Source organism: Sturnira hondurensis, unplaced genomic scaffold, assembly GCF_014824575.4.
Source record: "Sturnira hondurensis isolate 20B ecotype Veracruz unplaced genomic scaffold, ASM1482457v3 Scaffold0007401, whole genome shotgun sequence".
Lineage (NCBI taxonomy): Eukaryota > Metazoa > Chordata > Mammalia > Chiroptera > Phyllostomidae > Sturnira > Sturnira hondurensis.
The window spans coordinates 6253121-6273336 of NW_028080032.1; the positions used below are offsets into that span (position 1 = coordinate 6253121).

At 43.0% G+C, this 20216-nt stretch overlaps 3 protein-coding genes across 3 annotated transcripts; all 3 read left to right on the plus strand.

The window, feature by feature from the left end:
- Positions 1 to 578: 578 nt before the first annotated feature.
- PCNA (proliferating cell nuclear antigen) lies at positions 579 to 6729 on the plus strand. Its single transcript, XM_037051695.1, has 6 exons — positions 579 to 998; positions 2025 to 2122; positions 2249 to 2316; positions 3076 to 3270; positions 5634 to 5757; positions 5844 to 6729. The coding sequence occupies exons 1-6, from the start codon at positions 778 to 780 to the stop codon at positions 5921 to 5923; spliced, it is 786 nt and encodes a 261-aa protein (XP_036907590.1). The 5' UTR covers positions 579 to 777; the 3' UTR covers positions 5924 to 6729.
- Positions 6730 to 7723: 994 nt separating this feature from the next.
- On the plus strand, positions 7724 to 19626 carry TMEM230 (transmembrane protein 230). Its single transcript, XM_037051696.1, has 4 exons — positions 7724 to 7839; positions 11266 to 11385; positions 12493 to 12615; positions 18597 to 19626. Exons 2-4 carry the CDS (start codon positions 11287 to 11289, stop codon positions 18735 to 18737), a joined length of 363 nt encoding a protein of 120 aa, XP_036907591.1. The 5' UTR covers positions 7724 to 7839; positions 11266 to 11286; the 3' UTR covers positions 18738 to 19626.
- Positions 12937 to 16057, plus strand: LOC118990925 (glucosamine-6-phosphate isomerase 1-like). Its single transcript, XM_037051769.1, is given in 3 exon segments — positions 12937 to 12957; positions 14922 to 15668; positions 15671 to 16057. Coding segments are annotated over 3 exon segments (972 nt in total). The 3' UTR covers positions 15875 to 16057.
- Positions 19627 to 20216: the final 590 nt, after the last annotated feature.

Consider the following 20216-nt stretch of genomic DNA (forward strand, 5'->3'; position numbering starts at 1 on the left):
AAATAAATCTTTAAAAAACGGTATTTGCACAGGGAAAATCTGTATACAGATTACAATGCTGTATACAGAAACCATTGGTAGGAACTTGGCATGTGGGGGGCGCATGTCAAGAGATGGCGGTGAGAACTAATTTTGTTTCATAACTGTACACCTCTTTATCTTTTGACTTTTAGAAACGTGTCACTTCCACAAAAAATAAAGTGCGCAACTTAAAGCAGTTCTCTTAAAGCTGCAAGGTGGCTTTCCCTCCCGATAGTCTTGATTTGTGTTTCACTTTTACTCTCGGGGCTGGCAACTTTCCACCCTCGAAGCGGGAAGCTGAGGAGGTACCACAAACCGGGAGCTCGAGACAGCAGGCCTAGGGCTCACTAACGCCCAGATTTGTCCAGCGTTCAGACTCGGGTTCGTGACGAAAACGGTGGCTCTGCCAAGAGGCTTCCCGCCCGCCCCCAGAAGGCTCAGCGTTCCCATCTCACCCGGGTTCCCTCACAATCCAATGGGTGCTCACGGGGGGCGGGCCTAGCGGGGATAAAGCATAGGATTGGGCCTGGCTCTCTACCCAGCTATGGGCGGGGCGGCGTGGTGACGTCTGGTCACGGGGCGTTGGGACGGAGAGCTCGAGCTCGCAGACTTGGCCGTATTACACGGTTGCTGGCTGAACGCTGTGGTGATCTTCCTTGAGCTCAGGTGCTGCCCGCTCGCTCTCATTCTGTGAAGCGCAAGCCGACTACACCTCCTTCCCTTCGTCTCTAGCTGCGTCGTTGCCACTCCGCCATCATGTTCGAAGCGCGCCTGGTCCAGGGCTCCATCCTGAAAAAGGTGCTGGAGGCGCTTAAAGATCTCATCAATGAGGCCTGCTGGGACATCAGCTCGAGCGGCGTCAATCTGCAGAGCATGGATTCGTCCCACGTGTCTCTGGTGCAGCTCACCCTGCGCTCGGAGGGGTTCGACACGTACCGCTGCGATCGCAACCTGGCCATGGGTGTCAACCTCACCAGGTTAGCCCCGGGGCGGTGGGGAACCAGGCCCTGGTCCGCTGGCTCACTTTCTTGGCTCTTGGCGGGAGCTCCTCCGAGGCGGGACCTCATTGGCTGGTGTGGGCCACCGCGCCTTCTCGTTAGTCTGCTATGCCCGGGGGGCGGGAGTAGCGGAACGCGCGCTTCACCAAGCCCGCGCTCGCTGCGGCGCGAACCTGCCTTTTCCGCGCCAAAGTCTCAAAGTCGGGGCGGGGCGGGGGGCGGGGTGGCGGGAAAATAACTGGCTTCGCGGGGCTACTAGGAACACAGAGTTCTTTTGGTCATTAGATGCCTGCAGCCTTGGTTGAGAAACCTTGCTCATGGATGACTTTAACTGCTTTACGGGGTTCCCTACTCTTAGGGACAATAGGGTGCTTCCGGCCTTTTATTACAAAGTTGCAATGAGCACCTTTTGGGACTTGAGGGAGTATTTCTCCAGGGCAGTGGCTTTCAGCTTTTTGACTACTGTCTAGTACGTATACGTGTTTAAATTTTTAAAAATTTATGGGAAATATTTACCCATACTACATGCATTGTATTTCCACAGATGTTCTAGCGGCCTTATAATTTCCTTAATCACTAAAGGGATTTGCAGTTCAGAAAATACTGCTGTTGGATTGTCCTGATAGCCAAGGTTGTGGGTTCGATCCCCGGTCAGGGCACGTACAAGAAACAACCAGTAAATGCATAAACAAGTGGAACAACAAATTGATCTCTTGCTTTCAAATCAGTTTTAAAAATTTAAAAGGAAATACTGCTCTTTTATCTTCAGACGCAGAATTGCTGGTGGTAGGGTGTGAGCTTTTTTGGCTTAAGTACTTAATGCCAGATTGCTTTCCCAAATGGCTGGATGGGTTTACACACCTGTAGCAGGTTTACCTAATTTGCCAATTCATCAGACAGCCTAATGGCTAAAAGTAGTAGTAACTCCTTGTTTTAATTGCTTAGAAATCTAACAATCTTCAGAAGATAGTGTCGATTTTAAAGCCCCTGTATCTTCTCTTCTAGCATGTCCAAAATACTAAAATGTGCTGGCAATGAAGACATCATTACCCTAAGGGCTGAAGATAATGCGGACACATTGGCGCTAGTATTCGAAGCCCCAAGTAGGTTATAATCTACTGAGTTATGCTGCAGAAAATTAAAGTGCAGCATCATTAATGCTTATAAAACTTACTCCACAGTTACAGTTTACATACTTTTATTCAACAATATTTGCTTTCTTTTGGTAGATCAAGAAAAGGTTTCAGACTATGAAATGAAGTTAATGGATTTAGACGTTGAACAACTTGGAATTCCAGTGAGTATCAGTTTCTGATTGAGTGTGCTATACATGATAATTACCTAAAATGTGTTAGACTGCAGTACTCCAAAAATTGGATCATTCATTGGTTGACTTTATTGTTGTCAAGTGCATATTTACATTTGGGCATCTTTTAAATTAAGTTTATCAGTACTAAAGGAGAGAAGTATTGTTGTAATGTTTAAAATGCCTAATATGTTTTGTTTTGGAAAGCAGTTAGGCCTGCTTGCCCATCAGAGTTCCTATACCATACTCTAATGTCCTCTAGATTGAGCCCTGGGGGTTGATTTTCCGAAGCTCTAGTTCTCTAGGTATTACTATTCACAGTTTTAATTTGTTTTCTTAGTGTGATTATTCTTATACTTGTTTTAGGTCTGCATTTATTATTTTGAATGGTTAAAGTGTAAGTCACACAGTAGTGGTATTTCAACATAATAAAAAATCTTAAAATTTGGAGTTCTCGTTTAGATGCTGAGTCTTGAGAAAGTGAGGGCACCACACTGGCTGGTGTGGCTCATTGGATTGAGTTCTGGTCTGCAAACCAAAGGGGTGCCAATTCAATTCCCAGTCAGGGAACATGCCTGGGTTGTAGGCGAGGTCCCCGGTAGGGGAGACACACGTCTCTCCCTCTCTTTCTCCCTCCCTTTCCCTCTCTCTAAAAATAAATAAATCTTTAAAAAAAAAAGGTGAGGGTACCTTCCAAATCTTTCATTTTCAGTAACTGGTTTTAAAGTTTTTTGTTTTTTTGTTTCTTAGGAACAAGAGTATAGCTGTGTAGTAAAGATGCCTTCTGGCGAATTTGCACGCATATGCCGAGATCTCAGTCATATCGGAGATGCTGTTGTAATTTCCTGTGCGAAAGATGGAGTGAAATTTTCTGCAAGTGGGGAACTTGGAAATGGAAATATAAAGTTGTCGCAAACAAGTAATGTTGATAAAGAAGAGGAAGCTGTAAGTAGTTTTTAGAGTAAACAAACTACTTTGAAGAGAATTGTAACACTGCTTAATAATAGGTTGTATGTTAGTCTGTTTGGGCTGTTATAACGAAATTCCATAAGCTGGTGGCTTATAAGCAATGGAAATTTATTTGTTTCATAAGGGCATAATACTATTCATGGAGGCCCCGCCTCCGAACACCATCACATTGGGGATTCAATTTTAACATGAATGGAAAGGAAAACACAAAACATTCAGTGTGTAGCAAGATAATTGCTAAAAATTACAGGCAACTAAGGAAAAATAGATAAAATTACATTGTTAAAATTTGTGAGCAGAGGATGCAAATTCAGTGCTTCCTTTGTAAATCATAAAACAATGTGTATCAAACCCACACATACTCTGAGCGTTGGATTGGGAAGCTAGGTGTCTTAACTTTCGGCTTTCTGGAGGCGTTTACTCTGCTTATACCAAATAACTGAGCACAGGACACCAACAGAAGGATCTAGTTAGGAGTAAAAATCTAGCTGTTGCGTGCTCTGGTATAATCTACCTTTAACCAAAAAATAGTACTCTTAATTCCTAAATATTGTAACATTTAAGGTGTTCCTGTAATCAATCAGGTTTTCTTTTTTCTTTTTTCTTTAGATTCTTACCAAATATTAGTTTAAAAATATTCTAATTGTACTAAAAGAAAACTTTACTTCCTAGCCTGTGAACATCAGCTGACTCTATAAAAACAAGAACAACTAAAGTGCCTAATAACCTCATAGGATTATTAGGAGTAAATATGGTAATATTCAAAATGCTTAATACAGCATCTGGCATATTTAAGTTTATAGTAATTTATTTTGTTTATTCTATGTAAAATATTGCCACACTAAATGAACATTGAACTTCAACAATGAACATGTATACACAGCCTAGATAGGCTCATAACCATAATTCTAATGCACAGCATGGTAATGTACATTCACATATTCTCTCTGCAATGTGAATTTAATGATATGTTATGGATTCTTTGAAATTAGCAGGAAGATTCTGTAGATGTTTTGAGTAAAGACTTTTTAAAAATGATACTAACAAAAGCCTGGGGGCTAATTCCAAGTTTTATCTGCCTCCTAAATTACATTTCACTCCCCATCCAAATTCAGTTTTTTAAAAAATCTCTTAATATTAGCTCAGTATATACGTGTGTGTGTTTAAAATTTATTATAGAAAGGGGGGTGGGGGAGGGAGAGAAACTGATTTGTTGATCCACTTCCTCATTCATTGGTTGATTCTTGAATGTGCCCTGATCTGGGATCAAACCTGCAATGTTGGCATGTTGGGGCAACACTCTTAAGTCAGGGATGTCAAACTCTTTTTCACTGGGGGGCCACATAAGCCTCGAGGTTGCCCTCAAAGGGCTGAAATAATTTTAGGACTGTATAAATGTAACTACTCCTTAACTGTTAAGGACTTGAAATTACATTCAGCCCTTTGAAGGCAACCACGAGACCCTGGTAAGAGTGAGTTTGAAACTCCTGCTCTAAGTAAACTACCTGACCAAAGTATAAGCATTAAAGTTTACCACATCCAAGGAAAATATGCAATATTAAGGAATTTTTTTAGTGTTCCTACTTCCTTGGTCACATCTGAACTGTTTGAGTCAAAATTTTAAGAAGGTTCATAAATTGCATTGCAGTTGGTTGATATAACTCTTAAATTTCTGTCAGTCAATTGGTTTTCTTCTGTTTTTGCCTCTCCATTACAATTTCACTTTTTTAAGAAACTAGGTCATTTATCATTGAGTTTCCCACAGTCTGGATTTTGCCAGTTGGATCCTTTATACCAATTTGTTCCTGTACCTCGTATTTCCTATAAACTAATAGCTATAGCTCTTGAGTCTTGATGATATTCAGGTCCTTTGTGTTGGTGGTGGGAGAGCAAGATTACATAACACATGGTAGTGCGTACTTCTAGTAGGAGCCATGAGGTATCTGAATACCTTGTTGTCATTTTAGCACCTATAATAGTCATGTCTAGATTCATTAAGTCATTTGGTTTCCATGGTTGTAAAATATTTATATGTGTGTGTTTATACTTATTTGTATTTCATTCTGTATTTATTAGCTGATTTACATACTAGAAGTATTTTCATAAAGAGAAGCTCAATCACATCATTTGGTTACCTGAGATTTGGTTCATATTCAGAAAAGCAGGCTGAATACTTGATTCTTTTGCTTTATTAACCTCTTTTCAAAATTAGTCTCACAGCACCCTCCAAAGTAGTCAATAAAGGGTTTTAATGTATATTATAAATTAATGGGTTGATGGTTTTTCATCAAAAACTTGATGTTTTTTCAATATGATGAATCTTTTGTTTTCTCCCTTAGGTCAGCATAGAGATGAATGAGCCAGTTCAGCTAACTTTTGCCCTGAGGTATCTGAACTTCTTTACAAAAGCTACTCCACTCTCTCCTACAGTGACACTCAGTATGTCTGCAGATGTGCCCCTTGGTAAGATGCTAAATTTGTTGAGTCTTTTTTTTTATAGGTAATGTATGTGATATGTCTCAATAATTAACCATGTTCTTGTCTTCCAGTTGTAGAGTATAAAATTGCTGATATGGGACATTTAAAGTACTACCTGGCTCCCAAGATTGAGGATGAAGAAGGATCTTAGGCGTTTCCAAAACCCAAGAAAATAAAACTAAGCTCTTCAAGAAGTGCTTCTGAGATTCCAGCGTGCCCTTAAAAGTCTTCTGTCACCAAATTTGTACCTGAGTACATATGTAGATAATGTTCTCTGTAAATAACCTACTTTTTCTTCATTCTCTACAATTTAAGGGATAGTCTCAAGTCAGATCTGATCTTAACCACCTAAAACTACTGCTGTATCTAGAAATACTCTTTAGGATTTTTATAAGAAAGGGTTTTAACTATTAGTGCAGTTTTAAGAATTGTATTTTCAATTTAAATAAAAGTTATTTGAATTTCAAACGTCAGAGGACAGTGCCTTCATTTGAACCAAGTCACAAGTATACTAGCAAATTCACAGCTAATGCTATCTTGTATAAGTGTTTGCATTTGGTTTTGTTTTTCAGTCTAGAGCAGCCAGGTATAAATAAATTAGAGCCATAAAAAGTACTTCAAATGCCATGGGTGATAAGATATTTTGGAGGATTATTTGCCAAACTTATTTTTGTTTTCTTTAGGTCAAGAGATGAATGGGAGAATACAACATACATTTCATTATTTATATTTCACTATTTTGAGATTTTATGAGATTAGCAGTTACAAGGCAGAGTTGCTTTGCCTTAGGGATTCTTTTACAAGAATTTTTGAAGTTTTACTACATCTGTGACAGCCCAGGGAATATGTTTTTGCAAAAAATAAAAATGAATAATTCATTTGGTATAAATAACTTTATTTGGGACTTAATCCCTTAAAAGGTAAAGATGTCTTAAATCTCGTGAACGGTGGAATCAACCAGGGAAGTGAAAAGGCCCAGCAGTTGTGAAAGAAAGGCTGTTTAAACATTCCCAGTAATTGTGCTACAAGGTCACAAATAGGCATTTTACATACTGAGAATTGCTGTATTACAGTTCATTTTCCTGTTGTATTTTGTGTTTAGTGAATTAAACGCCCGGTTTATTCATTGTACCTGGACTGAGTTCTTACTGTACTTTAGAAGAACTTTATACAGAGGGTAATTTAACCTGTGTGTGTGTGCCTGGGAGGAAGGAGGTTTGGGGATAATGAAAATATGTTATCTAGACTGGTGATGGTTCCAAGACTATATTTGTTAAACCTCATCCAATTGTACTTTATGTAAGTTATACGTTAATAAAATTTACATTTAAAAAAGTTCGACGTGCCCTGGTCAGGTAGCTCGCGTGGACCGTGTGCAGATACATGCCAAGGTGTGGGTTCAGAGGGTTACCATTCGGGGTACAACCTATGACTGCATAGGTGGGTGGGGCGATGGGTCTCGATTGCCCTCTAAGAAGTCGAGTTTCAAAAACCACGTGTGGCAAAATGTCCCAAGTGGGCGAGCCTCTAAACTGAGCAAGGGCTGATGGAGAGGGAAAGAAGCACAAGAGTGTGTGGCCACGCAGGCATAATTGGGGTGATGGCTGGGAAAGACTGCGGGGTCCGAGGGGCTGAGTCCGAGGGGCTCGGCTTCCACTTCCTGCGGGGAGCTACTGCGCTCACTGCACAGCCTAAGGGGTCAGGACAAGAAACAGCTCGTCCAGGCCCATACTATGACCGAGGGGGGTGAGCACCCCAGAGACCGAGGTAGCGGGCAACCAGGCCGGGTCTCGGCGCCTCCCGAGAACGCTGTCTCCCTCGGGCTGCTCGCACCAGGGCAGGGCTGAACAATGACGTTTCCTATAAACGGGATGAAAGGCGGCGCTCCCGTGACGCTATTTTCGTTTTGTCGCCTTTTCTTACGCAACTTCCGGCTCTTCCGGACTCTGAGCTGGAGGTGGGTGGGGTGGGGAGGGTGACAGTTAGGTGAGGCATGTGTAGAGCGTCTCTGCTTCCAACGGCGAGCAAGCTGTTGGCGGCGCGCGGACGACTCGGTGCAGCGCTCAGGTAAGTGGTGCCAACGGTAGGGCGGGCGCGGAATTGACCCTTCAGACTCACGGCCTGGCGGGGACTACACTCCCCACTCCAGTCGAGCCCGGAGTCCTCCATCCGGAGTGTTCAACCGCTTCGGCAAGGCTGGCCTCTTTCCAGAAACCAGTTTTGCTTGTTTTAGGTCTAAATTTGCGTCGGTTCTTCCTTCTCTTCCTGGCGAGGTCTGGAGACAGGCAGGAAAGTAGTGAGTGTGCAGACGCATAGGGCCAGGCACTGCGCTAAGTGATGCTGATTATTTTAAAATTCTTGCAACATTTAGGTGCAGGGGGACTTTGCAGGGGGAGGTTGCAGTGGAGCTGGGGGAAAAAAGCCTGTTGGAACTTTTAAAGTATCGATTTCTATACTTTCTTTCCCCTCTTTTAGAATTCTCCTTCCTTGCCACCAATAAGCCTTCCCCTCCACTCTCCCTCATGCCCTGCGCTTTTTTGTTTTGATGCAGCTGTGTGAATAGTTAACGGCAAAGTCCACAAACTTGTTTCTAAAAAGACTAATACAAATCATAGCCGATTAAGTGCCATTGTAAATCCCCTCATATAGATAGTTTGTACTTCTATCTATAACACTAATTCTATAAGTTTTACAGAATTAAATGTATATTGCCAAGTAATCAGATCGCAACATTTGAAAACCTAGTATTTGCACTGACTGCTGTGGCTCAGTGGTTGGGCGTCTTCTGGCAAATCGAAAGGTCCTTGAGTTTGGTTCCTGATCAGGGCACTTCCCTGGGTTATGAGCCAGGCCCTCGGTTGGGGGCGTGAGAAAAGTAACTGATATTTCTTCCCCTCTCTCCCTCCTCCTCTCTAAAAGTACTTAAATAAAAATTAAAAAAAACAACTAGTATTTGACTCAGTTTAATCTAATCCTTTGTTTAAAAAAAAATAGGCCAAATAGAGTCACTTTTGCTAAGCCATATCACCAAACCAAAACTTAATAACTAACCTATTGCAGTTTCATCTCCTGTTTCTACTTATTTAAACCTTCCAGTTTCTACAATGCCTCAGCACTCCCTTTTGGTTGCTAGATGGGATGCTGTCTGATTCATCTGTCGAATAATAAAGCCAATTAGATTTTCAAATTTACTTAGTTTTGTTCTTTAACACCTTGTAGGATGATGTATCAGTTAGCATGCTCTTTCTTCAGTACTTGATATCTGAACCACTAATTTCTAAAAAGGGACATGAGCACTTAGCACCAATTCCTTTATAATGCTAGTTATTTTAGGTTGAATGCAGGCCATTCAAAAGAAGTCATTAATATATGGGATTCAGTCCACCTAATCAGCACCAACTGCAGTTGTATAATGACGATTATTTGTAAAATGTTATACCAGAGGAAAGCCATTCTTTGTTTTTTGTTTTTGTTTTCTTTATTGAAATACTTAATTTTCCCTTTTAAAAGGTATATTTCACTTTTAGAAATCAAACGGCTTCATGATCAAAACAGATTCACTGCTTTTTATTTATACAACTGGTTTTATGGAGGAAAATGCACAAGATATTTTAAATTTGAAATCATTTTTAATGTTTCAATTACAGTTGACATACATTATTATATAGTTCCAGTTGTATACCCCAGTAATTAGACATTACCAAGTAATTAGAAGTTACTAAGTAATTATGCCAATAAATCTTGTACCCATCTGACATTATACATAATTATTGAAATATTATTGACTGTGTTCCCTATGCTGTACTTTACCTCCCCATGTTGTTCTGTAACAACAATTTGCATTAATACTACTTAATCCCTTCACCTTTTTCACCCATCCGCCAGCCCCTCTCAGCTAGCAACTGTCAAAATGTTCTCTTGTCCCTGTGGCTATGACTCTCTGTTCTGCTTGTTTATTTGTTTTTAAGAGTCAACTGTTAATATGTATTTGTTGCCATTTTATTGCCCATATTTTTATTGTTCGTATTTTTTATCTTTTTTTCTTAAAGAAGACCCTTTAACATTTCATATAATATTGGTTTGGTGGTGAACTCCTTTAGCTTTCTCTTGTCTGGGAAGCTCTTTTTTAAAAATAAAAGATTTTATTTATTTATTTTTAGAGAGAGGGGAAAGGAGGGAAAGGGGCAGAGAAACCAATGTGTGGCTGCCTCTTGCACGCCCCCTACTGGAGCCCTGGCCTGCAACCCAGACATGCACCCTGGCTGGGAACAGAACCAGCAACCCTTTGGTTTGTAGGCTGGCACTCAATCCACTGAGCCACACCAGCCAGGGCTAGTTTTGGTGTGTGGGGGGGGGGTTCCTGGTGTTTTGTTCTGTTCTTTCATTGCCATGTTTCTTTGTCTTCTCATTTTGGCAGACTCCCTGTGTTTGCTTCTAAGTATTAGGTAGAGCTGCTATGTCTCCCAGGCTTGGTAGGGTTGCCTAATGTAGTAGGTGTCCTGTAGGGTCCAATGGCACAGCCTTCCCATTCACCCAAACTGGTCACTCAAAGTGTGACCCTCATGTGGACTAACTACACCCTCCTGTTGTACTTGAGCCTTGATTGCTATTGGCATGTCAGTGGGAGGGATTTACCTCCAGGCTGATCAGTTGCAAGGCCTGGCTATGACTACCCATCACCATGGAAAGCCGCTGTGCAGGGGCCCCCTCCGCAGAGCCGTACTTACTTCAGCGGGTCTCTGGTGCCCACCGAGTCTGCCCCTTGAGTGTGTCACTTGTGGAGATGGTTGGGTGGTGGTGCTTCAACATGGTCTGAAGCTGTCCACTGAGTGCACGGGGTCTGGGACCTCCTGGGAGGTGCAAGCCAAGGTCAGCCACCACCTGTGTTCTGCCTGGGGCCACTCAGCATGAGCTACAAAGAAATCTGCAGATGGCTGCTACTTGGGCTGGCCTTGGAGGTGCCGGTGTGAGGCCAAGCTGTGAACCAAGGCCTGTGTATCCATCAGGGGAATAGGCAAAATGTTGACGTGAATGTTATTCCCCACCCTCTCTATCCTTCCTCCCTGGCAAATAAGAGAATCACTTGAGTATATGCTACTTTTGCTTTTTTCTGAAGCAGGGAAAAGAGACAAACAATACTATGGACTTTGGTGTCAGATGAACCTGGATTTAAATTGACACTTTCCACCCTGTGTAACTTGGGAAAAATTAGAAGGCAGGGTAACGTTGGAGGCAAGATAAACATGACTTCTGGTTTTTGGCCAGTGTCTTGACTCTCTTTCTGCCAGGACAAACTAGAGTCGATATATAATGAGAACGCATTCACTCTGTCAAAAGAATTTGGGTTTTAAGAGCAATGGAGCCTAAACTGCTGGTTGCTAGTATGTCCTCACAGCCCAGAGCTCCAATACACTGCATCTTAAGAGGCCTAAATTCATTGGCTAGAAAACAGCATTGTTGCTTGCAGACAATAACAGTTTTCTTTGTTTTCAGCCTGTAGCTGTGTCAGCGTGTATGATGCCATCTCGTACTAACCTGGCTACTGGAATCCCCAGTAGTAAAGTGAAATACTCAAGGCTCTCTAGCACAGATGATGGCTACATTGACCTTCAGGTAAGGGCAGAAAGGAGCTGCTGAGAGTGGCTGGCTCTGTTTCTGCTGAATTAGCAGGAAACCCTTCTAGGTGGAGGTTTTGCCAACTGTCCCTAGGGATTAGCGGGAGCTGCAGGAGAGAAATCTAGCTCCTTTCAGCCATAGCTGCAGGAGGAGGGACCTTGGTGGAGCTGTTTCAAACCAGTGTAAATCCTGCTCCTTTCTAAGAATGTTTGGTTGTAACCTCAGAGCCCAGCAATTGCAAATTTTATTTAGTTTGCCTGAGAAATAATCAGATTGTGTTGTGTTAGGTAGAGGTTTTTTTTCCCCCAAAGATTTTATTTATTTATCTTTAGAGGGGAAGGGAAGGAGAGAGGGAGAGAAATATCAATGTATGGTTGCCTCTTGTGTGTCCCCTGCTGGGAACTCGCCTGCAACCCAGGCATGTGCCCTGACTGGGAATCGAACCACGATCATGTCGTTCACAGGCCCACGCTCAATCCACTGAGCTACACCAACCAGGGCAAGATTTTTTTTTAAGCACACCTGGAAAGCTTCTAGACAGTTAGGTCAGATACAACCATGACCCAGACCTTAGAAAGTTTGTTTTTGAATCTTAACCTTGAATTGAACTTGTTAATAAGGCAGGTTACTTGCTCCGTGGGGCAGGCAACTAATGCTTTAAAAAAAGCTGTTTCTGAAACTTCTGACTGTGTGCTGACTTAACTTTGAAAGCCAGAAATCCCTTACTTTCTTCTCCAAAGCATGATGTTCAGTCTTGAATCCCTGTAGATTAGAACAGCCTTCCATGGGCCAGGCACTTAACAAATACATGTCTAACCAGTGAATAACCGTAAAGCACCTTTTTATTTGTAGGAAAATGGGTGTGTATGTCTGGGGAAGGAAACCAGAACTAGAAAGAATAGCATTGCACTGGGACTCCTTGGTAGGGAAATAACTAGAGCTTCATCCCCGGCCTTTCTCTCCCAGAGCCGCAGTGGGTGGTGGGAGGCCCTGCAAGACACGTGAAGCATCCGGGTTGGTTCTTATTTTCCTCCCTGCTTGAAAGTGTCTGAGCCCTGGTGCTGTCTTAATGCTCTTCCTTGTTTTTCTTTGTTTCTCTTCCAGTTTAAGAAAAGCCCTCCTAAGATCCCATATAAGGCCATTGCGCTTGCTACCGTGCTGTTTTTGATTGGCACCTTTCTCATTATCATAGGCTCCCTGCTGCTGGCAGGCTACATCAGCAAAGGGGTAAGCTGAAGGGTTTGGGGCAGTTGCCATGCGATCTTTGAAATGTGAACCGCGGCTCTATTGTTTTATATTGGTATCTTCAGCAGATTCCAGCAGGAAGAGGGAAAGGGTTTGGGTTTGTTTTGTTGTGTTTTTTTTTAACACTTTATTCTGTGCTAACCAAACATGTGTTTCTTCCTTTGAACAACAACAAACTTCTCCCACAGTTCCTCTGAGGTAGGTGGTGACAGGTCCGAAAGTCTTCCCTCTGAGGTGTTGGGCCTTTTCCTTACTCTCAGAGTCTGGAACAGCGAAGCTGCGCCTGGCGTCAAGGACTCCTGAATGGTGGAGACTCTGAGTGGAGTAATGTGCTATCATTGTGGCTTTGCAGTGCTACAGACGTATACGTACTAGTCTGTTTGGGGACCAGCGGTGAGGCTTATGAAAAGCTGGCAGCACTGACCAAGCCAGGACTTTTATCCCATGAATCAGAGCCTTCTTATATCGGGTTTGGTTGCAGTTCCTGTGGGCCTTCATTGTGATACTTTAGAAACCTGAAGTGCTATTTGGCGGTTCTTGGGCTGCATACAGACACTTAAACAGTGTCTAAGTTGTTTTGAACTGGTATTGATCATAATTCATGTTCTTCAACACACACCAGGCGAAGGGATCTGCGGGCATGATGTTTGCACTTGGCAATAGTAGCAATGTCATAATAAATGGCTGTTCATGGGTTTTAAGAAATATGTCTAATTTGCCTTAGTCCTTAGCTATTTAAAACAATTATGTGGTGACCAGAAATTTACTTGGTGTGTAGTCTAAGTTTGAACACCTGGCTTCAGGACCGTGCCTTCTGTTAACTTTGATTGCATTACGCAGCATAAATCCCAACGGTGTAGTAAAGAGTCTACTTGTGATACAGTTTTTGGCTTTCGGCTCAGAGGAGGCAAAAGTGCAACTTTCTTCAGTCATCCTGAGTCCGGGTTCATCTACCATGAGCCACCTCCACCACACCGCTGAAATTGGACCCCACAGACCCAGAGGTGCCCCAGTGGGGGAGTAGGTGCCACATCTGCCCAGGCTCCCTGGCTCGGCCTCCTGGGTCTGTCTTCATTGTTTTTAGGTCTTTTCCATGACCTAGAAATCTGACCTAGGAATCAGAAAATAGGTATCTTTTAGAATACAAGGGAAAATAATATGTAGATATAAGGAAAGAGATACCACACAGATATAAAAGTACAGGTATTTCTAATGCAAATATTTTTTAGAGATTTTATTTTATTTTTTAGAGAGGGGAAGGGAGAGAGAAAGAGAGGGAGAGAAACATCAGTGTGTGGTTGCCTCTCACACACCCTGCACCGGGGACCTGCAACCCAGGCATGTGCCCTGACTGGGGATCAAACTGGGGACCCCTTGATTCACAGGCTGGTACTCAACCACTGAGCTACACCCAGGGTGGTAATACAAGTGTAAGATTAGAATTTTTATATGTGTATGTCTATCCTAGTGATATTTATATGATTACTTGTCCTATTCTCTATATAATTGCTTCAAAGTAACAATAGCAGTATTAAATGTTATAGGAAGGCTGAATGCACAGTAAGTTTTCTTTGCAAGTCTTTGAATCCTTAGGATATATGTCCTTAGGGATATAGTCAAAATCCTTTGAAAGATAAAAGAAGGAGAAAAGTAGAAAATGTAAAATAAGATAACAGACATCGTACCAAGCATGTTCAATTGTGAGAGTTGTAGACTTTATCTTCTTTATTTTCAAATAGTTCATCTTTGGCGCAAGGGAACCCCCTTCAATTTCTCTTTCCTTGTGTTTAAAGGAGATTTGTAGATTGAGATTAATTCTTTGGGTGAAGGAAATCTTCCTAAACTTACAAACAATGGAAAAAGTCACAAAGAAAAAGGAAGATAGGTTAAACTATAAAACATCTAAAACTGTATGTAAAAAAACCAAGACAGACAAAGCAGTTTTGTAAAGGTGAAGTCATTCAGCACATTTATTGAACCTCTGTTATAAGTTGGGCACAGCGGGGGATACAGGGATGAACAGAGTCCCTGTCCTAATGGAATTCTCCCCAAAATGGAAGCCCTCCTGATGAAAGAGACCAAACATCATTCCTTTGTCTTTGACCTATGAATCATGCTCACGGGATAAGGAAAGAATCTGAAAGGCCAAGGAAAACACTGAAGTTAGTGTGGTGTTCTGTACAGTCCCAGAAAGTGAGCGACAACTAAAACACCCAGCAGTCTGGGATGGGGAGTGGGCTTAAGTAAAACGGGTACATCCATTACAGTGGAACGCTGCACACCATTAGTTGACATCTGTTAGTCTGGGTCAGGCACAGCCTGACCCGGACCCATGTGACCCGCGCCGTTGCTGCAGCCCCTGCGGACGTGTCTGCAACAGGGTGAAGCTCATCACCCTGGACCACTATTCCCAGGCTGGGGAGGGGGCCGCCCGGTACATCAGGAACGGCATCGTGAAGTTTAACCCAGGACCAGACAAGCACTTCACCCTGCGGCCCCCCTCCGGGAGCACCCCACCTGGCTGTTGCAAGAAGCTGATTGAATACTGTAAGAATGAAGACCACCAACAGGGGGTGGTCTTCACATATTTGTACATGGATCTCCCTTGAGACCATCCAGAGAGTGACCACTTCTCTGTGTGGAAAAACGTCTTCACTCACACTGACATTCACCCAGAAAACATTGTTGACATTCTGGAGGGTAATGCAGCTGACCAGCAGACTGAGAGTGACGTCTTTGAGAAGATCAAGGCTGTAGATGGGATCGAGCTGTTTGTTGGAGGCATCAGCCCCAATGGGCACATAGCCTTCAATGAGCTGGCCTCCAGGACCCATGTGACTGTGCTGTGCATAAACACCACGCTGGCCAGGGCTAGGTTCTTCGATGGAGATCTCGTCAAGGTGCCCACCGTGGCCCTGATGGCAGGTATGGGCACTGTTGTGGATGCTAAAGAGGTGATGATCCCCATCACAGGTGCTCACAGGGTGTTTGTACAGAGTCATCGAGGAGGGAGAGCGAACCATGTATGGACTGTGTCACGTCTGCCTTCCAGCAGCATCCCCACAGGGTGACTGTGTGTGATGAGGATGCCACCCTGGAGCTGAAAGTGAAGACCATCAAGTATTTCAGAGGCTTAATGCTCATTCATAACAAGTTGGTTGACCCCCGTGTACAGTATCAAAGAGGCATAAACAGAGAAAAGCCAGTTCTAAGAAACCATGAAGTGATTGGCCTGTGCTAATTCGTGGGTCAGGTACCTCACTGGGACAGGCTGGGCCTCCTGGAAATTGTCTTGAGGACATAGTTGTGTTTCTCTTATCCACTTGGATTACTACAGACAAATATGCAGCATGGAGCCTAGTCATAGAGTTTAGCTACAGGAGAAATGACTTCTTTGTAACTAACTCTTAATCAGAAGAAGTAGTTTTGGCAGCTCTGGCTGATATTGCTCAGTAGATTGAGCACGGGCCTGTGGACCAAACAACCGCGGTTCGATTCCTGGTCACGGCACATGCCTGGGTTGTGCAGGCCAGTTCCCAGCAGGGGACAAACGAGAGGCAACCATACATTGATATTTCTCTCCCTCTCTCCTTCCCTTCCCCTCTAAAGATAAATAAATAAAATCTAAAAAAATTTAAAAGATACTTAAAAATATAGTTTGGGGGTTTTTAGCTTTGTTCAGATGTTCACATGTACAACACACCCCTGTCGGGCATTTCTATCATTATGTGCAGATTCTCAGTTCCGGGGAATAGGGGCTTGTTGTATATGACAGAGCGTCTTTAGAGAGGCTTGAGAGCCCCTTTTCAGCAGGTCTGCCCCTTATTTGAGAATCAATTAAAGAACGATGTCTCTGGGTGTCTAAAATGAGCATGAGGAGACCATCTCTCTGGTCAGTCACAAGTGCCATGGAAAGAAAACTGCCCCGTTTCTCTTTTTCTCAGTTGGCCTTCCCATGAACGCCGAGGACTCCTTGCAGGAGGATTTGGGAGGGTGGGGCCAAAGAGAAGGCCTTGCTGATAAACTCATAACCTCTAGGGACCCAGCAATGTCAAACTGCTCTCCCTCAGGGACCCTCCAACACCAGGAGGAAGGTGGAAACCCTTTGCCCACCAGAGCCCTGTGTTTTTGTTCCAAGGTCTCACTGTGGCTCCCCTTTTACACACACATTAAACGTAGACGGTCCCCTGGGGCAGTGGGCACTGGCACATCGCAGTGCGGTATTCAGCCAGGGTGATGGGGGCCGGGGCCAGCAGCTCACTTAGGAGTTTAGTCACAACACGTGAGTGACATGTTCTGCTTCCCTAGATGAGTGTCAAGGCAACATGCAAAAGCTTCTGAAGCTGCCTTCCCTCGAATAAAATACCCTGCCCTTCTAACCCTCTCACATTCATGTAGCATGCTGTGATGTTTCCAGAACATCGGGACATACAACCCTCTCGTCCCTTTATCCTTCATCCCTGTTCACAAAATGAGTCTATTTCTCTGCCTTCTTTTACTTTCTTAAGGCTCCTTCCTGTTTCAAGTGGCTGCTGCCTCTGTTTCTGGCGAAGATCTTTCAGAGCCTGGCTCAGGCCTCTAAGTACTGTATTTGGTACCAGCGTGTTACCTTTACCTCTTTTTTTTTCTTTTAAAGATTTTTATTTATTTTTAGAGAGAGGAGAAGGGAAGGAGAAAGAGGAGAAAAACATCAATGTGTGGTTGCCTCTCATGCACCCCCTTCTGGGGACCTAGCCCGAAACCCTGGCTTGTGCCCTGACTGGGAATTGAACCAGCAACACTTTGGTTCACAGTCCAGTGCTCAATCAACTGAGCTACACCAGCCAGGGCTGCCTTTAGTTTTATACGTGGTTGTGCTGTCAGTCTGTTTTAAGCTAATAGATCATCAGTGGGTTCGTTTACAGTGTGATATTTTCTGTTAAATCCAGTGTTTAAATAGCAACCACAAAAACTTTACCACCCTGCCCAGTGGTTCATTTGGTTGGAGCATTCTTCTAGCATGTCAAGGTCATGGGTTTGATCCCTGGTCAGGGCACATACAAGAATCAACTAAAAGATGCATATAATAAGTGGGGCGACAAATTGATGTTTTTCTCCCCCCCTCTCTAAAATCAGTAAGTAAAAATGTAAAAACCCATTATATTAGTTTCAGGTGTACAACATGATTCAAAATTTGTACTTACTGCAAAATATCACCACCGTAAGTCCAGTTAACATCCATCACCACACATAATTACACATTTTCTTGTGTGGTGAGAATTTTTAAGACCGACTCTCTCATCAACTTTTGAACATACAGTACTGCATTCTTAACTGTAGTCACCGTGCTCTATATTACATGTCCAGGGTTTCTTTATTTTATAACTGGAATTTTGTGTCTTTGACCACTTCACCCATTCCTCCCACCTCCATACCTCACAGTGAAAAGCTCCTAGTAATATTTTGGCAATATCCTGTTATAAGAGACAAAAAAAAGGCACAGAGTGTGTTCACAACTAAAAATGTTAAATAAGGAATAGAAGCAAATAAGCCAAAATCTCTGTGGATAAACATAGATAATGTATTTTCGTCATAATTGTAAGTACTTTGCAGGTTTAAAAATTTTCTATTTATTGATTGGAGAGAGAGAGAGGCACCGATTTGTTGTTCCACTTATTTATGCATTTATTGTTGCTTTTTGTATGTGCCTGACCTGGGTATCAAACCTGCAACCTTGGTGTATCGGGATGGTGCGTGCTGTCACCAACTGAGCTACCCTGCCAGATCAGTCCTGTGCAGTTTTTCTGCAACTGATAATCGGGAGAAAGAAAAAGATGTAAACCTTTGCCCTAGGTAGTGTGCTACCCAAAGAAAATACTCTGAAAAGTCTAACATCCTGATTTATGGATGGGACCCATGTGTTGTTTTATTTTAAAATTTGTAACTTACGTGGTACTAATGCATTTGCCTCTTTCTTCCACCAGGGGGCAGACCGGGCCGTTCCTGTCCTGATCATTGGCATCCTTGTGTTCCTGCCAGGGTTTTACCACCTGCGCATCGCCTACTATGCATCCAAAGGCTACCGGGGTTACTCCTATGATGACATTCCGGATTTCGATGACTGAGCTCGGCTTTAAGATACCGAGCAGAAACTGTAGCTAAAGGCCAAGGAATTCTGCAGTTTGCAGATGTGTAACAAAACCATAGTCAGGTTTTATGGGTCCATCCTAAAGACTTAACTGAGCTTACAGTTAGCTAATTAGGGCATGCTCTATCTTTCGTCTCCTGGCCCTGACAAAAAACTGACAGGTTTATCCACAGGATCCTGTCTGTGCCATGGGAGAATAGCAATGTTAATTGTATGGAAAAACAGGAGGTTATTCCGTAGTAGAAAGTGTTGCTGCCACCACCCTCTTGGAGTTCAGCATTTCTTTTAAATAGCCTTTGTTGTCGGTTTGTTCTTGTGGCACATGGAAGAAAGCAATGTCAGACCTCTCACTACTAAGTAGTTTATTTTAAAAATACCTAAGTATCTCATCCCCTATGCTCTAACTTCATGTTCTAATGGAAGACCTTGGCAAAATCAAATATTAGTGTGGATGCATCTGTAATATTAAGAGCAATCAGGAATTTTCTTAAACCTCTGAGCAAGTTTTCAAAATGTAAAGACTCCCCCTGTTCACCACTCCTTGGGCAGCTCTGGTCTGGTTCACCAGTACGTTAGGCACCATGTCATCTGGGTGATTCTGTCCTTTACAGATGTTCTGTATATCATGCCTTTAAGGACTGGACTTATGGCTATTTTCTAAGGAAAAGGGTAGATAAGTGGTCGCTATGTAGAGTCTATAACCTCATTGTTAGCACCTTGTACTATGATGTCATTCTGCTGAAGATTGCAAGATTTGGCCTGGATCCCTAGGGGACTGACTACATTGCCTTAGTTTGATTCTGTTTCCTAGCTCGCAGAAAGTGACTTCTGTTCAAAAGAAATTAAAATGTCAAAATCTAAATCCTGCACTTAAATGAGTTAACTTCAAACAGATTTCAGAACAAGTTTAAATGAGTATATGATATCACAGGTGCCAATGCCCAGGACTACTTTCATTTGAGATAACTGGTATTGTAGGTCAGGCTGCTTCTGCTCTGGGGTTGTGGATTGCTCATCCAGAAGCCTGTTTAGAGGGCTGTGGGTAGAGCAAGTTTACTGGGGAAGATGAGTTCATCTTTGGATGTGTTAAGTTTTTTTTTTCTAGGTTATATTTATTTATTTTTAGAGAGAAAAGAGAAGGAAAGAGGGAGAGAAACATCAATGTGTGGTTGCCTCTTGTGTGCCCCCTTCTGGGGACCTGGCCCACAGTCCAGGCATGTACCCCGACTGGGGATTGAACCAGTGACCCTTTGGTTCACAGGCCCGTGCTCAGTCCACTGAGCTACACCAGGCAGGGCAAGGATATGTTCAGTTTTAGATGTCTGCTTGAAATCCAAGTGGAGCCGTTGACTAGGCAGTTGCAATGTGCAAGTTTGGAGTTCCGGAAGGGAGTCTAAGCTGGAAGTAGAAATTTGGGAGTCAGTGTTGGGATAATATCCAAGAACCATGAGGCTGG

Excerpts from the sequence above, each read along its gene's own strand:
- PCNA (XM_037051695.1), top strand. The coding sequence starts at position 778 with ATGTTCGAAGCGCGCCTGGTCCAGGGCTCCATCCTGAAAAAGGTGCTG. Across the intron at positions 999-2,024 it reads ATGGGTGTCAACCTCACCAG|CATGTCCAAAATACTAAAAT; the intron begins GTTAGCCCCGGG and ends CTTCTCTTCTAG. Across the intron at positions 5,758-5,843 it reads GTCTGCAGATGTGCCCCTTG|TTGTAGAGTATAAAATTGCT; the intron begins GTAAGATGCTAA and ends CTTGTCTTCCAG.
- TMEM230 (XM_037051696.1), top strand. The coding sequence starts at position 11,287 with ATGATGCCATCTCGTACTAACCTGGCTACTGGAATCCCCAGTAGTAAA. Across the intron at positions 11,386-12,492 it reads ATGGCTACATTGACCTTCAG|TTTAAGAAAAGCCCTCCTAA; the intron begins GTAAGGGCAGAA and ends TTTCTCTTCCAG. Across the intron at positions 12,616-18,596 it reads CAGGCTACATCAGCAAAGGG|GGGGCAGACCGGGCCGTTCC; the intron begins GTAAGCTGAAGG and ends TTCTTCCACCAG.